This window comes from Panthera tigris, chromosome D2 (genome assembly GCF_018350195.1).
Source record: "Panthera tigris isolate Pti1 chromosome D2, P.tigris_Pti1_mat1.1, whole genome shotgun sequence".
Lineage (NCBI taxonomy): Eukaryota > Metazoa > Chordata > Mammalia > Carnivora > Felidae > Panthera > Panthera tigris.
Window position 1 is genome coordinate 53,500,846 of NC_056670.1, and position 15,859 is coordinate 53,516,704.

The window sequence follows — 15,859 nt, forward strand, 5'->3', positions numbered from 1 at the left end:
CCTCTCCAAGGGAAGATGGATTAACCCTTTCAGGCCACTAGACTAGTAAGTCACTGTGTGGGACCAGAATAGCCTGAAAGAGCAGTGACTCTCCAGAGCTGCTGATTGGCAATCAGTTTCGGTAAAAAAGGAGCTACAGCCATAAGAAGAATATAGCCAGAGGGCTCAAGAACTAATGCATCAGGTGTCTTTGGGAAACGCTTTTAACTTTTGGGGATTTATTTTCATTTGTAAGAAGATGGGTTTGAATTTCTAGCTCAAAGAGTCAATAATTATGATTCTAAGTGTTTGCTCACAGTTTCCCAGAGCAGGATAGGGATCATTAAAGGCAAATCACATGAAAGGAAAAACTACACAGAACACCCATGACACTCAGTATTGACAAAACAGTTTCTTGCTCTGGAGAGTCAGGGTTTCACAAAGGTGACTTTTCACTGGGTAACCAGGTGATGAGGGCACAAGGCATAGAAACAGTGAGCAAGGAATCGCTTATAGCTGCAGGAGAAAGGATGGATCTGGGACTCGAGAAGGCTCCTGTGTGCTCAAAACAGCCCCGGGAGATCAGAACAAAGGGCCATCTTAGGTTCTCCTCTTCCCAAGAGGCTCTGAATTCCTTGCAGGATGATCTGGACCCAGGCTTGTCCTAGGAGTCTGACTCCAGATCTGTTCTCCTGATGTTGCACGAAGTCCAGAGCAGGCTGAGAGCAGAGGTGCGTGCTCAGGGCCCACTGGGCTGGGGCAGGGCTGGGGCAGGGGCTCAGGGTGGCAGGTGGTCCCTCACATCCTGCATCAGCACTCCCGGCTGGTCCCACGGTGTGACCCTGTTTTATTGATGAAGGTCCCTGGTGCCACTGTTTTGCTTTTTGTTTCTGTGTAAGAAAGGGAAAGAGGTGTTCAGCATCTCTCTCTTCTGTTCTCCTTTTTTCATTGCTTTAATTATTTTTTTGGTACTCTCCTTGGTGTCTTCTCCTTTTAGTCTGACTCTGTGTTCAAATATGCAGCCCTTAAGCAAGTGCTTAGGAAAACCTAAGCGGTGCCAAGTTTAAAGAAACTGTCACCCCTGATCAGATAAAAGAGTACCGCACTGGGAGTCCTAGTTTTGACATTAACAAGAACTGTGACCTCAGAAGATCACTTCTCCCATGAGCCATAGATTCTTCATCTGGAAAAATGGGTTTGGACCGCCCTCTGTGGTTGCTGCCAGCACTAAATGTCATTCCTTCCTACCGTTTTATCAATGGGGCTGGTGGGGGTGGGAGGGAAGTGCAGTATGCCGTAGACCTTAAACTCTTTTTTTTGTTGCAGTTGTCGTGGGTCACCATGAGCAGGTGTTCTGGCCTCACTCTCCCTCAGGCCAGGGAAATGAGGTGGTCCCAGGTGCCAGCACTGTTACTGAACCAGTGCAGCTAATGGGCCACGTGGGGTCAAGACCAAGGCTTTGGTTTGTTAACAACTAAGTTTATCAGTCCAGACATTAGCTAGGAGGGAGAAAGTAACTTAAATGAACACAAGTATTCAAGCACCAAAGTATAGGTAGCAGCAAAATAATCTTAGAGATTAAGTAGAGGATCGAGGCTGCATATCATAAAGGGGGGGGGGGGACTTAGAAGTAGGTTATTATTAAATGTTATACTCTACTCTGTGTCATAGAAAAAACTAATCACATTAGAATAACTTTCATCCCAGACCTTGTGTATACACATCAGGCATTTAGTGAGTGGTTAATAGTGCTACCTCTGCGGCCCACACACCTAAATTCAAATTCAGGCTTTACCACTTTGGGTTGAAGACTTGCGCAAATCTCTTAGGCCCTCTGTCCTTCAGTTTCCTCATCTATAAAATGAGGATAATAATAATCCCTGACTCCAGATTGTTGTGAGAGATGAGTTAACATATGTAAAGTGCTTAGAATAATTCCCGGCACCCGGCACATAGTAAGTGCTATGTAAGTATCTGTTCATTATTAGTTAGTCATTTGAGCAGCATAATAGATAAGGGGTTTATGAAAGATAGTTTAAATATATAATTTTTTTGCATTTTTCATTTGATAGCATGCATTTTACTACTTGATAAATATTCTTTTATTTATGGACTAAGTGCATTGATTGCATTTAATCTTGCTGCCCATCAGTCAAACGTATTTATATGTATTTTAATCAATATTATCCTTGGGCTTTATTTTCTTATAGTCTCATGGAAGTTTATGGATCGAGAGGGAGTTCATGAATTACCTTTCAGCCTCCTTACTTTAAAGATGAAGAATATGGAGAAGTGAAGTGACTTTCCCAGAATCCCATAGCAAAGCAGTGATGGAGACCCAGAGCTTCACCTCCAATCTCTCAGCTGGGTCTTTCATTTCCCAGTACTAAACTGATTTTAAAAAAAAGAAAAAGAGTGGGGTACCGGGGTGGCTCAGTCAGTTGAGCTACCGACTTCGGCTCAGGTCATAATTTTGCAGTTTGTGAGTTTGAGCCCTACATCAGGCTCTGCACTGACATCTCAAGCCTGCTCCAAATTTTGTGTCTCCTTCTCTCTCTGCCCCTCCCTTGCTCACACACACACTCTCTCTCTCAAAAATAAACATTAAAAATTAAAAGAAAAAAGAAAGAAAGAAAAGAAAAAGAGTTTTCCTGTGGAAAAAAATATTCCTTGGGTTTGCAGGACATAGGTTCAGTGGATCCCCTCTCTGCATTTTCTAGGTGAGCTCCTGGGTAACGTGGCTGATCCTCACCGCGGGCTCCATGGAGGAGAAGCGAGAAGTCTTCTCCTATTTGGTGCACGTGGCCAAATGCTGCTGGAACATGGGCAACTACAATGCTGTCATGGAGTTCTTGGCCGGCCTCAGGTATGGGAGTGGGGAATACAGTTATCTGGGTACGAGGTGAATGGCACTGAATTAATCGCCCTGGAAACCACATTTACCCAAACCAGGCACTTAGTAGTGATTATTTGCGGGAAATACATTATCCTTTGCTAACACCACAAACCTTGCCCCTCAAAGATGTAGCAGAATTCAGCCCCTATGGCCAGTCATGCTCCTAATTAACTGTCTGCTCTGATCTGTTGGCCAAGCTGGGTAAAATTTCCTGCTTGCATAACTCCATCCGCCCCATCACTGACCGCTGCTTACCCTCTGTGTCCTATAAACCCCACTGTTATCTTTTTGCAGCTCTGCCTTATGAATTGCCTCAGCACTGTAGAATCCCAGCCACTGCCTGGGAGTGGCTAACACTGATAATAAGCATTCAATAAAAGTAGTTCTTATTTTTATTGAACACTTACTATGTATCAGGCACTGGGCTGTGCATTTCCTATGCATTAAATATTTTAATTCTCATAACAGTTTCTTGGTAGATGCTATAAATTCCTACATCTTGCAAAAGAAGGAACTAAAGTTAGAAGTTAAGTCATTCACCCCAGGCCACCTGGAATGGCTGGGATGTGAATGCAGGCAGCTTTGATTTGAGAGTCCTTGCCCTTCACCTCTGATATCCTGCTCTTATGCCTTCTCCACTAAGCTAATAATAAGATCACCACTTTATCAATAAAGTCTTCTACCTCTTTCCCTTTCAAGCCTCAGTTACCCGGCATAAAGTAACTGCCCCTCACTCTTAATGGAAGGCAATGTGGTGTGAGGAAGAGCATGAGTTGTTGGGTCAGAACAGTGGGATCAAATCCTGGCTCCCCCATGGAATAGCTGTGTGGTCTGGGCAAGGTGCTCGACCTCCTTGAGCCCCAGTTTCTTTATCTGTAAAATGGGGATGATAATAATAAAAAGCACCTACTTCCTCACCCAGGATTTAGTGAGATAGTACAAAGTGTTTAGCACGCATGTTTGGCATGCAGTGAGGCCCCATAAAGCGAACCTGTTGTTCTCAGTGTCTGAGATTCACCTTCCCAGTGAGGGTTCTCACTATAAATAGATCTTGCTCCCTAACGTTATCGGGATTTTTCTTTGATTCTCCAGATCCCTGCAAAGGGATTCGTGGTTGGGGGAAAAAGGAAATTTCTCAGAGTTGGAATTTTTTTTGTCCTTTTGAGCTTTCTTAACTAAGAATAAACTCAAATGACTGTGTCATTGGCATTCAAAATGATACATACAAATGTATCAGGCATGGCTCAAAAGAAGGAAAAAATAGAAAAAATACTGAGAGAACAGGAGATGATTGGGATGATTGGATTCTCTTTGTGATAAATTTTCTACAAAGAACCTCTGGTATTTTTCTTTAAAGAAAAGATTACATTATGATAACATAGTTCTATTTGAATGTGACTTCTCCTCTGTGTTTGGCAAGTTGGTGCCAGCTATTGGCTGGGGACCTCACTTCCTCTCTTCTGGACATCACTGTCCTCAAAGCATGGCAGCTGGCTTGCTCCGAAGTGAATGACAAGAAAACAAGGCAGAAGCTGCAGTGCCTTTTATGACCCAGCCTCAGAAGTCACACACTGTCACTTTACTACATTATACTGGTCACATAAGACTAGCACTGGTTGATTGTGGGTGGGGTCTGTGCTACACAGGGAGGTGTGGATCATTGGAAGAAACAATTAGAAGTAAAAAGATGTACATATAACAATATTTACTCCATCATGGTGTCAATTTAAAATAACCCAGGGGAGCCTGGGTGGCTTAGTTGGTTAAGCATCTGACTCTTGATTTTCAGCTCAGGTCATGATATCACAGTTCATGAGTTCGAGCCCCACATTGGGCTCTGTGCTGACAGTAGGGAGTGAGCCTGTTTGGGATTCTTTCTCTCCCTCTCTCTGTCCCTCTGCCCCTCCCCCACTCATGAGCAATAAATAAATAAATAAATAAATAAATAAATAAATAAATTTTAAAAAATAAAAATGAAAAATACAATAACCCAAATGAATATCAGTGGGGAAATGAATGAAATAACATGATGTATTCTTACAATGGAATATTATTTAACCACCAAAAATGTTTTTGAAAAATGTTTGATATCATTGGAAAACACATAATATATAATGCATAAAAATATCTGGGAACAAGGCTGTCTTTACTTAATAGCCTCAGCAATATTTATACAACAACATTTATAAAACATTCAGAACATACATCTACAAATAGAATAAATACTGGAAGGAAATATACCTAATGTTGCCTGTGGATCTAGAACTATGGGTGGGTTTTCTATATTTTTGGTATTTTCCAGATTTTCTACAAGCATCTAGTACCTTTATAAACAGAAAAAGAAAGTTTTAAAACAGTGTCAGTTCTCAATCTAACAAAAAACCATTGATCTTGCTGAGGTTTGTCTTGTGCCCCCAAATGTAGTATGACTACTGTCACTCACAGAAACAAGGGCGATTAAATAATGAGAACTGTGTCTCACTCATTTATTCACTTAGTTTATTCACACTTCCATTTCATGCCCCAAAAGGGATTCTTACCACCTTATAAGAAACCAGGTATAGGGCAGGCTGGACTCAGTGGGGTGAAATCAGGAAACAATTTTAGTTTCCTGACCTCACTGTCGTGCAAACCTGCCTGACTGACTTTCCCTGCCCCCTGCTCTGGGTCATACCTTGGGAGGTCCTATAGCTTTCCCGGTCACTGATGGGGTCAATAACTTGTCTCATTCTCCTTTGCTCATGAGCATGAATAAATCTCAGAAACACACAGCTGTGCAAGAAAAGCAGGATGCCTGAGTACCTAATGTGTGACACCACTTATATAAAGTTTAAAAGCACTCACACATCCCTACAAACTGCTGGGTGATCTATACCTATGTTGGGGAAGCATACTTTGGTGAGGGAAAGAGGAGTATGTGTTCCTGGAGGAGCCCACTGAGGTCTCAACCACATTATTAATGTTTTGTTTTTAATGTTTATTTTTGAGAGAGAGAGAGTGAGCAGGGGAGGGGCAGAGAGAGAGGGAGACACCGAATCCAAAGCAGGCTCTGTGCTTAAAGCAGAGAGCCCGATGTCAGGTTAGGACTCATGAACTGTGAGATCATGACCTGAGCTGAGCCCAATGTTTTATTTTTTAAATGGAGAGGTTGGTGCATGGGGTTTGTCATGTTGTACTTCTCTATGTCCTTTGAATGTCTTCTCTTGGACATAGTGATTTTTTAATCCAGTCTGATATAAATCAAAATTTCAACCTCACCTTTGGTTTAAAGCGTCACCTTTTCCCCACATTTCGCAGCCCAACACATCTCAGAAACCTGCAGTGGAGCAGGAGAACGGGGTTTATCTTTTCTCACTCCAGCTCGGGGTCCTTGCAGAAAAAGTGGACAGGAGAAGAAAGAGGAAGGGAGATGGGGTAAAGGAAGCAAAGGTCTCCCTTGATGGGGACAGTTATAATCTGGCCTAGGTGCTCCCAAAGAGAGGTGTGCTTTTAGGGTTCCTCCCCAGTCACTCCTCCTACATTCCCCCACCTGCTGCCCTGTAGGTACCTCTCACCGCACCATTAGCCAGCAAGGAGCAAGGCGCACTCAGTCCCCAGGTTCCAGCTCTGGAAACCCTGTCCTCGCAGACTCTTTGTGCTGGGATCCCTCCTTGGGCAGCCACGTGTACACGTGGAACTGCCCCTCACGGTGGCCCTTACAGACTCACAGGAAACACACAGTGTTTTGCCCTCCCAGATTCTGCAAATGCAGGACAGGCCCACAGGAACCTTTGGGCAGCCCTAGGCAGCCTCTCATCTTTAGACTTTTCCAGGCAGGAGTCACACACCAGGCTAAGTGATCAACAAACTCAGGACAAAGGTCAGCCTCTCCATGGAGTTCACTTGAAGCCCCTGCCCTGGGATGGTCCTCCTCCTTCTCACATATAGAGGGCTCTGACAACTCTATCCAAAGAAATATTCCCTACCTGGCTGCTCAGAGCCAATTCTGCATGGCATGATGGACGGTTATATACCACAGAGGGCAGAGCTGTTGGGGTACCCTTGTGATGAGCTGGTGCCTCTCTTTAGGAAGTGGGGTACCATGTCACCTGTTGTTGTCAGCAGCAAGTTTATCATAGGAAAAGTCCCATCTAACATCCTGTTATGCAAATAGTATTTTAAGATCATGTCCCTTAGGATAACCCGTGGCTTAACGTCAAAGCTGGATTTAGTAAAAGCAGTTCTATAAAAGAGACCAAAACAGATTTCATGTATTTTACTGAGAAACTGGCCTAATCCAAGGATAACATTTTAAATATCAAGAGGAGTGGACGCACCATGTTTTCTGCAGATAGTCCTCCATAAATATCTGTACAAACCATATGACCCACTAGGTTTCCCTTTCGGCTATAGCTGCCAGAAAAATTCAAACCTAGGTTTAATGCCCACCTTCCAAAATTAACTCCTTCCACAAATAACATGTGTTATTTGTATCTGTCCTATTTAATTTTGTGTTTCAATTTTTAATTAAAAGTAATACCTCATTTGGGGAAGTAGGTGGAGATAGGAGTCCTAAATAAATATCAAAACAGTGAAAACTGAGGCAAAAAGAATAAATTTGCATGGAGCTTGGGCTATATACTACAAACGATATTATTTCTCCTTCAGTCTCAAAAAACATCATTTACTTACAATAGGTCAAGAAAAGTTTTAAAAATGTGGCAGTTTATGGACCAGTCTGACCTAGAGACCATGAGGAGCCTGAAGGATGCCATGGCTCAGCACGAATCTTCCTGCGAGTACAAGAAGGTGGTCACGCGGGCTCTGCACATACCTGGCTGTAAGGTGGTTCCGTTCTGTGGGGTGTTTCTGAAGGAGCTCTGTGAAGTACTGGACGGAGCCTCCGGCCTCATGAAGCTTTGCCCAAGGTACAATTCCCAAGAAGAAACTCTAGAGGTGAGTCCTTTCAAAATCTGAAGTCTTTATTGCTGCCTGGCTCCTCACTCACTAAGGCCAAGAAAGAACCTGCTGAGCCTAGGCTAATCCGTTGTCACTGTTGTGCTGGGTAACAGGTCCTTGGAAATTCCTGAGAAAAAAATGCCGGCTAGCACTGTTTGGGGCTTCTTCTTGTTAAATTAGCTTGAATGGGGCAGTGTGTAAGTACCAGTGAAAATGGGTGTTGTTCTCTGATTTTTTTTAAGGGATGATGGGGTTTTCTTCTCTCATTGGGTGGGAATGTCTGTATGCAGAGGATAAGAGAAGTCAAGCAAGAGTAGTAAGTTTTCTGAATCAGAGAAAGAAAACATGGCGGGAGGTCAACACTGCCTTGCTTTCCTCCTCTGTGGGAGGACCCTGGAGAAGCTGGCATCTCATGTAAAGACGAGCTCCAGGCTCTGATCACGGCTGTCTCAGCTCTCCCAGGCCCGTGGCTTCTTGTTCCTGACTCCCAGAGGGGAGAGGACCTTGTGAGCTTTGACTCAGTGTATCGGGCATTGGAGAGAAAGGGCTCAGAGAAACTTCAAGAAAATAAGGAAACCGCCCTAGATGGTGTTTAGAAATGAAAGAAGAGACTGAATTGGGAGAACTTTACCAAGAATTTTGAGGAGTCCATAGCTGGCAGTTTCAAACCCAAATCTAGGATCATTGTCACCATGGCAACAGCAACACTACTGACCTCACATACACACACACACACACACACACACACACACACACACACTCACATACACCCCTTCTTGGTGGCCGTGAGAAGATTCCTAAAACTTCAGCCTCTGTGTCACCTGGGAACCAGGCATCACCTGGTATCAGGGAGACTTAAGAGCCCTTGACAGGCACAGGTAACACTACCAGCTTGCATCTCTCTGGCTTATGCAGGGAGATAAAAGTTCAGTAAATGGAGGAGTAAGCTTAACACAAGCCCTCCCTAGCACACCCACACCAGCTTAGACGCAGAGGATGCCACATCCAGTGGTGCAGCTGGAGCGCTTACCTCTGATGGGAGAAACTTCCTGATCATGAATACAAACTCTAAGAGCTTTAAAACCTCCAGGAAACCTCTGTGCTACCATAGGATATATGGGAAATAAAGCAAACATCATTCTTTCTCTGTGTTTCCCTTGGGCCCCAGGAATGTTATCTGGTTCCATAGAAGAATGGACTTCTGTCATGGTTTTTCTCAATTCTCTCTGCCAGGAGAAAACAACCCTACCCTTCCTCGGCAAAGTAGGGCTAATCTTCTCCCTCGGGAGCCTTGAAATAATGCTGCTTTTTGTGTTGTAAATTTGAAACGGAGCGTTGATTCCTACAGGAACTAAAATTGTCTTAGTAGAAACAAGAGTGAGTTCCGATAGCTCATGTGGTGAAACGAAAAATGTTTTTCCTGGAGGCTCTTTCTTTTTCTTTCAATAAGAAATAGGCATAAGTGCCATTATTTATGGCTGCTGTGCTTTTATTTCCCTACCCAAGTCTTTTATTTAAGACACAGTACATGAAGTTGCAGTAACAAATTCTTGGTATGTTTTTCTGTAGTTTGTAGCCGATTACAGCGGACAAGATAATTTCTTACAACGAGTGGGACATAATGGCTTAAAGAATTCGGAGAAAGAGTCCACAGTCAACAGCATCTTTCAGATCATCAGGAGCTGCAGTCGAAGTCTGGAGGCCGAGGAGGAGGACAGCCCCAGTGAAGGAAACAGCTCCAGGAAAAATTCCTTAAGGGATAAAGCCCGATGGCAGTAAGTTCTACACTGTAAAAAGAGAGATGCTCATTTTTTTTCCTTTTTCCTATCTCAGTTTGGTGTTAGGTGGACTCCTAACAAAACCCCACCACGACTCTACCAATTCTGAATTTGAATTTTCCTTTCTAACTTGGCTGCTTTGTTCTAGACTTACCGCTCGTAATTTAACTTCTTGCCACCTGTTATCTCTTTAAAAAGAATAAGCTAGAGCTATCCTGTCATTTCTAAAAATTCAACAAATAAAGTTTTAGGATTAGAACCATGGTATTTATTAATTTCATAGCTTCTTTAAAAAATAATTGTTATTGATCATGGGGTGGGGCAGAGGGACAAGCATTAATATATTTTTAAGTCAAATACACTGATTTATTAGGGCTGGAGTGACACCCTGAAATCAGTCTTTTTAGGAGCTCCCCTAAGCCTCTGGGTGATTGTAAGCCAGGTTGTTTAAAGATCTCATTTCTGGGTGCCTGGGTGGCTCAGTTGGTTAAGCGTCTGATTTTGGCTGAAGTGATCTCATGGTCCATGGGTTCAAGTCCCACTTAGGCTCTGTGCTGACAACTCAGAGCCTGGAGCCTGCTTGGGATCCTCTGTCTCCCTTGCTCTCTGCCCCTCCCCTGCTCACGTACCCTCTCCCTCTCTCTCTCAAGAATAAATAAACATTTTTAAAAGAGAGAGAGAGAGATCTCACTTCCAGAAACACGATTCTGCAAGGTGGCATCTGTAGCTTTAAAACTGTTCAGTTGTTCCAATTGCTTGTTTATCTACAGCCGTTGCTGCCTACCTAGACATGTGTACCCACAACTACATGACAAGTTCAGAAATCAGTGGTCTTGGGGCATATATTGTGCCTCTTCAAGGCCATTTGTTCATGGGAAAGTCTAACTCAAATGGCAGAGCCTGGTCCAGCTAGAGGAATCCTCTAGCCCCATCTAAAACCTGTCTACTGGCTTTGACATCTTTGCCATGGAAGATTTTATCTGTAGTCAGTACTCATGAGTCATACCTTGCAGTTGTCTTTGAGTCCTTATACACAATTGTGTGCATTTATAAGACCTTGTAGTTTGTTTTGCAAAGCCTTTTCTGGTTGTGTCTGTGTGTGTGAGCCTATACTGGGAAGGGCAACAGTGTTTTCAGAAAATAATTTCTTTGGATTTATAGAGCTAAATCCTTAGAATCTGTTGTGAACATAGAAATGAATGCTTTGTGCCTGAATCTCTAATGCTGTTATGTTTTAAGGAGATAAACCTGTATTCCAGATTCCTCCAAAGGACCCGAGTGCTCAAAGAATAATCTTACCACAGTGTCTGGGCCCTAAAGCTCAAATGTCTCACAAGTAGCTTCTACCAGTTGTTTTTTGTTTTTTAATTATCTCAAATCAAAGATTATTTGAAAGTTTTCTCACTAACTGTTGCCGACATTAGTAGCAATGTATATGCAGAGAGAGGACCGTTGATAAATAAACACATGTCTGCACAGGAAGCATCTCATAGCCATTTAAGTCCTTAATCTATATCTGCCTTTACTTGCCTATCTGTGTTTATAGGTATCTAGGTATATACTAAACTCCTTTCACGAAAGATTTTGTAGATGCTTATAAGAATAAATATAAATAAGGGCACCTGGGTGGCTCAGTCAGTTAAGCATCTGACTCTTGCTTTTGGTTCAAGTCATTATCTCATGGTTTGTGGGATCAAGCCCCATGTTGGGCTCTGTACTGACAGCAAGGAACCTGTTTGGGATTCCCTCTCTCTTTTCCTCTCTCTCCACCCCCCGCTCTTTCTCTCTCACGCTCTCTCTCTCTCAAAATAAATAAATAAACAATAAAAAGTGAATAAATATAAATAATTGATGATATTAAGGGAAAAGAGAAATAGGATAGGAAAAAGTAAAACATAATCAAGTGTGTACTATCCAGTCTTTACAGTGACTAAATTTTGTTCTGAGAATTCTTAGTGACCAAAAGAAAGAGACAGTCATGATCCATGATAAGTTTCACGGTATTTATAAGAAAAATCAGACAGATGATTTAGAGAAGAAGCATGCCTTTTCCTTTGTTACACCCTACTAGGAGAGATACATCATCCCTGAATAGATAAAATAATGAATTTCAGATGGCTCTTCTTTATAGCAACCTTCTCTTGGGGCAATGTGGGGAGGGGTGGGAGGTGTCACTTAAAGATGTCAACCTTTCTAAACTACTTTTAGGAACGCTGCCTTTGATTGAGCCTTAGAGACTTAGCCTCTGAGTTTCCCTTAACATCTTTTTGATGGTTTTTTTGGCCTGGAGTTCCTTCAAGTAATACATTTCTTGTTTCATCCAACCACTTCTCCAGAAATTTTCATTCCCAATTTTCTACTTATTCTCTTGTCCCCTTTCTAATCATTTTATCATCTACATCCCAAGAATGTTGCTCTTTCACTTCCCATTTTCCAGCCTTTACTGGTAAGCAGTCTTAGAAGGGGAAAAAAATCACAAAAATGCAAATATCCTCTGAAGCCATGTTAAAATCACATTAAAAGCTAGGTCACTCAGTACCGGAAATAGTTTGTTTTACCCCAAGTAGCTGCTCCTCTGAAAAGAACCAGCAAACACAAAAACCGGGGGTGGGGGTATTTAATAGAATTCACTGAACCCAAATCAGCAAGCCCTGTTCCTGGGACCATCTGCCAGGCCTGGGGAACCTATTCCTGAACCAGAGCCCCATGTTATAATTTCCAGCACAGGGATGTGTGTGGCAAAGGGATTTCCAGGTCCCAAAACCCATAGGACCCATGCTTTGTTGTTGATTTGGCCGAAACAAAGACTCTATAAACCTTTAGCCCTGTTCCTGTGGCAGCCATCAACTCTGTGAAACTTACATCAAAGAAAGAAGGGACAATCTCATGGTCATTGCTTCTCCCAGCCTGCAGAGTTCTCTTATAATTTTTCTCAAATCTCCCAGCTACTCCTGCCAGAAAACCCATTTGAAGCACTCACAGAAACCCCAGGAAAGTGATTATAAAAAGTTCAAGTCCTCAGCAGGAAAGGAATAGGGTTTAGAGAATCTCAAAAGGTCAGTGGAATTTTAGGGTCAACTCATCCAACTCCCCTGTACAGATGAAGAAGTGATGCCCATGGAGTCACTTGCCCATGTGATGCCTACAGAGCTGGGGCATAAGCCTGACCACATTTTCAGTACAAGACAGGGTCTTTTCTCCTGCAGTGTTCAAGGCATTTCTTGTTACTGTAGAGGGGCTAACCTCAGCTTCTTTTTATTTCTAGTTCCTATAGATTGGGAACATCTGAATTATAAAAAACACTCCAGTTATATTTTATACAACCTATAAAACTCATTAATAAAGACTTTGTGGGGTGCCTAGATGGTTCAGTCAGTTGAGCATCCGACTCTTGATTTTGGCTCGGGTCATGATCCCAGGATCATGGGATTGAGTCCCTATCAGGCTCCATCCTGAGTGTGGAGATTCTTAAGATTCTCTCTCCCTCTCTCTCTCTCTCCCTCTGCCCCTCTCCCCTGCTCACATTCTCTCTCTCTCTCTCTCTAAAATAAAATAAAATTTAAAAAAGTGATGATTTTTTTAAATTTACCAGCACGGAGAATAAAGAGTTTTGTCTTGTGAGTTTGTGTAAGTCATGGAGGCATAAGAGAAGCATGTGATACCATTGCAGGAAAATGGAAATTAAGAATATTAAGATGTGAGGAGCTTGGGTGGCTTGGTCGGTTGAGAATATGACTCTTGATTTTGGTTCAGGTCATGATCCTAGAGTTGTGGGATCGAGGCCCACATCGGACTCCTTCCTGAATGTGAAGCCTGCTTAAGATTCTCTCTCTCTCTCTCTCTCTCTCTCTCTCTCTCTCTCTCTCTCTCTAGTAAGATGTGTAAGAAGATTGTGTAGTCATATAGGACCTGCAAGGTCTTAATATTGTTGCCCCTCTTTAAGATGCTGCAGCTTAGGGGTGCCTAGGTGGCTCAGTCGGTTGAGTCTGACTTCGGCTCAGGTCATGATCTCACAGTTTGTGGGTTCGACCCCCATGTCAGGCTCTGTGCTAACTCTCAGAGCCTGGAGCTGCTTCAGATTCTGTGTCTCCCTCTCCTTCTGCCCCTCCCCTGCTCATTCTTGTCTCTCAAAAATAAATAAACATTTAAAAAAAAAGTTAAAAAAAAAAGATGCTGCAGGGGCACCTGGGTGGCTCAGTCAGTTGGGCAGCTGACTGGCTCAGGTCATAATCTCACAGCTCATGAGTTCGAGCCCCACGTCGGGCTCTGTGCTGACAGCTCAGAGTCTGGAGCCTGCTTCAGATTCTGTCTCCCTCTCTCTCTGCCCCTTCCCTGTTCTCTCTCTCTCTCTCTCTCTCTCTCTCTCTCTCAAAAATAAATATTAAAAAAAAAGATGCCGCAGCTTAAGAAGAATTTGTACATTTGAAGAAATTGGATATAAGTAGATAATGAGTTCAGACAGAACCTTAGAATGGAGACTGCTTGAGATGATTAAGAACTCAAATTTTGCAGTCGCATTGCCAGCACTCTCTATTTATGTCACCTGGGTAGGTGACTTCATCTCACTAAGCCTTGGTTTTGTCATCTAAAATAGGGATGGCCATACTGCTTTATAGAGCTGTTGTAAGGATTTTGTGAGATAAGCACTTTTACACTGTAAATGCCACATAGATGGGATTATCGGGCCACGGCTGCCATCACACCCTTCAGTGCCAAGCCAGGGCATCTGGGGGCCTGACACTTAGGTGTGGGCACTTGGCAGCAGTCACCATTTTAGGACCACCCCTCAGTCATGCACCCCTTCCTTACTGGAGAGAGCTGAATTCTGTGCCCTCCTACTCCAACTGCCTCCTTGAGACTTGCCTGGAAGATTATCCAATCCCACAGGGATAGAAAATAAGAAAGCTGAGCAGAAGGAAGTACAGTATCTGAGAAACACACACACACACACACACTCACACACGCACTCTCAATGTGCAGACACAAAATAATAAAATGACAGGAAACCAGTTATTCTCCACAGAAGATGGTATAGACCAGTCTCAATCTTACAAACACCCACCTCATAACATCCTTTACATATAGTTGACTGCTTCAGGCCAGCCCAGACCCTAACATGGTCTCCCCTACACCACCCCTGGCTTTGCTGGGCGTACCTGGGACCCTCTCTGTCTCTCTCTCTCTCTTCGTGTCTCCTCAGCCAGCACCCAAGACCAGTCCTACTTCTGTGACCTATAACAAAGAAAGCCATTTCCCACTGTCTGCACGACATTCAGTTCAAGCTAGTTTATCACTTGAATCCCAACTTGAAATTTGGACACCATTTCCACAGTGAAGCAATGTTTGTTTGGTGGTTACATTCTAGAATATTGACTTTGCACATGTAATCCGGACAATAATAATATTAGTAATATTTAACATGCTGTTATTTATTAAGAGCCTACATTTGAGCAAACACTGTCCTAAATATTTCACATATATCACATTATGTAATCCTCACAATAGTTCCGTTTTACTCAGGATCTTATACCTCCCAGGGCCAGGATTTAACCTCAGGCAGGCTGGCTCCAAATCATGATGAATCATGGTCCTGTAATCATAATAACGTTGTAGGAAGTAATGAATAGTTATTAAGAAAATACATAACTAGGTTGGGGCGCCTGGGTGGCTTCAGTCGGTTAAGCATCCGACTCCTGATTTCGCTCAGGTCATGATGTCATGCTTGGAGAGGTGGAGCCCCCGCATCGGGCTCTGTGCTGACAAGGTGGGGCCTGTTTGGGATTCTATTTCTCCCTTCTCTCTCTGCCTCTCCCCTGCTCTCTCTCTCGGTCTCTCTCAAAATAAATAAATAAACATTTTTAAGAATGCCTAACCAAGTTGATTAATAGCCTACTTGTCCCCACATATAAGATTTTCATTAGGGAACTTTAGAAAAATATTTATTTGTCAATTTATGGTTTCTAACTGACTGACTCTGTGGAACTTCTCCAGGGGGTTCAGATACACACTTTCCTTCTGTTTCACTCCGTGGTCTTCTTCTTAGGGCATATGACCTAAGTTTGACAAAGTAGCTTCTTTGCTGGTAAATCACATCTTTGATCTTTGATTATGTTATTTGGTCCCTAAATAACCCTTTAAATGCCACCAACTCCTCCTCGTAAACCCACAGGGATTTGTCTCCTAAGAGAATCAGGCACAGAAGTGCAGAACATCCACCGTAAGATCTAAGAGACAAAGCCTCTAGTTTCTGTCTTGAAATGAACTTATT

The 15,859-nt window shown here is 42.9% G+C and overlaps 1 protein-coding gene across 1 annotated transcript in view; it reads left to right on the top strand.

The window, feature by feature from the left end:
• LOC102949488 (1-phosphatidylinositol 4,5-bisphosphate phosphodiesterase epsilon-1) overlaps positions 1 to 15,859 on the top strand; it is a 225,516-nt gene that overhangs the window by 126,047 nt on the left and 83,610 nt on the right. The window contains 3 exon segments of the mRNA XM_042959866.1: positions 2,700 to 2,845; positions 7,552 to 7,810; positions 9,383 to 9,588. Coding sequence (XP_042815800.1) covers positions 2,700 to 2,845; positions 7,552 to 7,810; positions 9,383 to 9,588 — 611 coding nt within the window.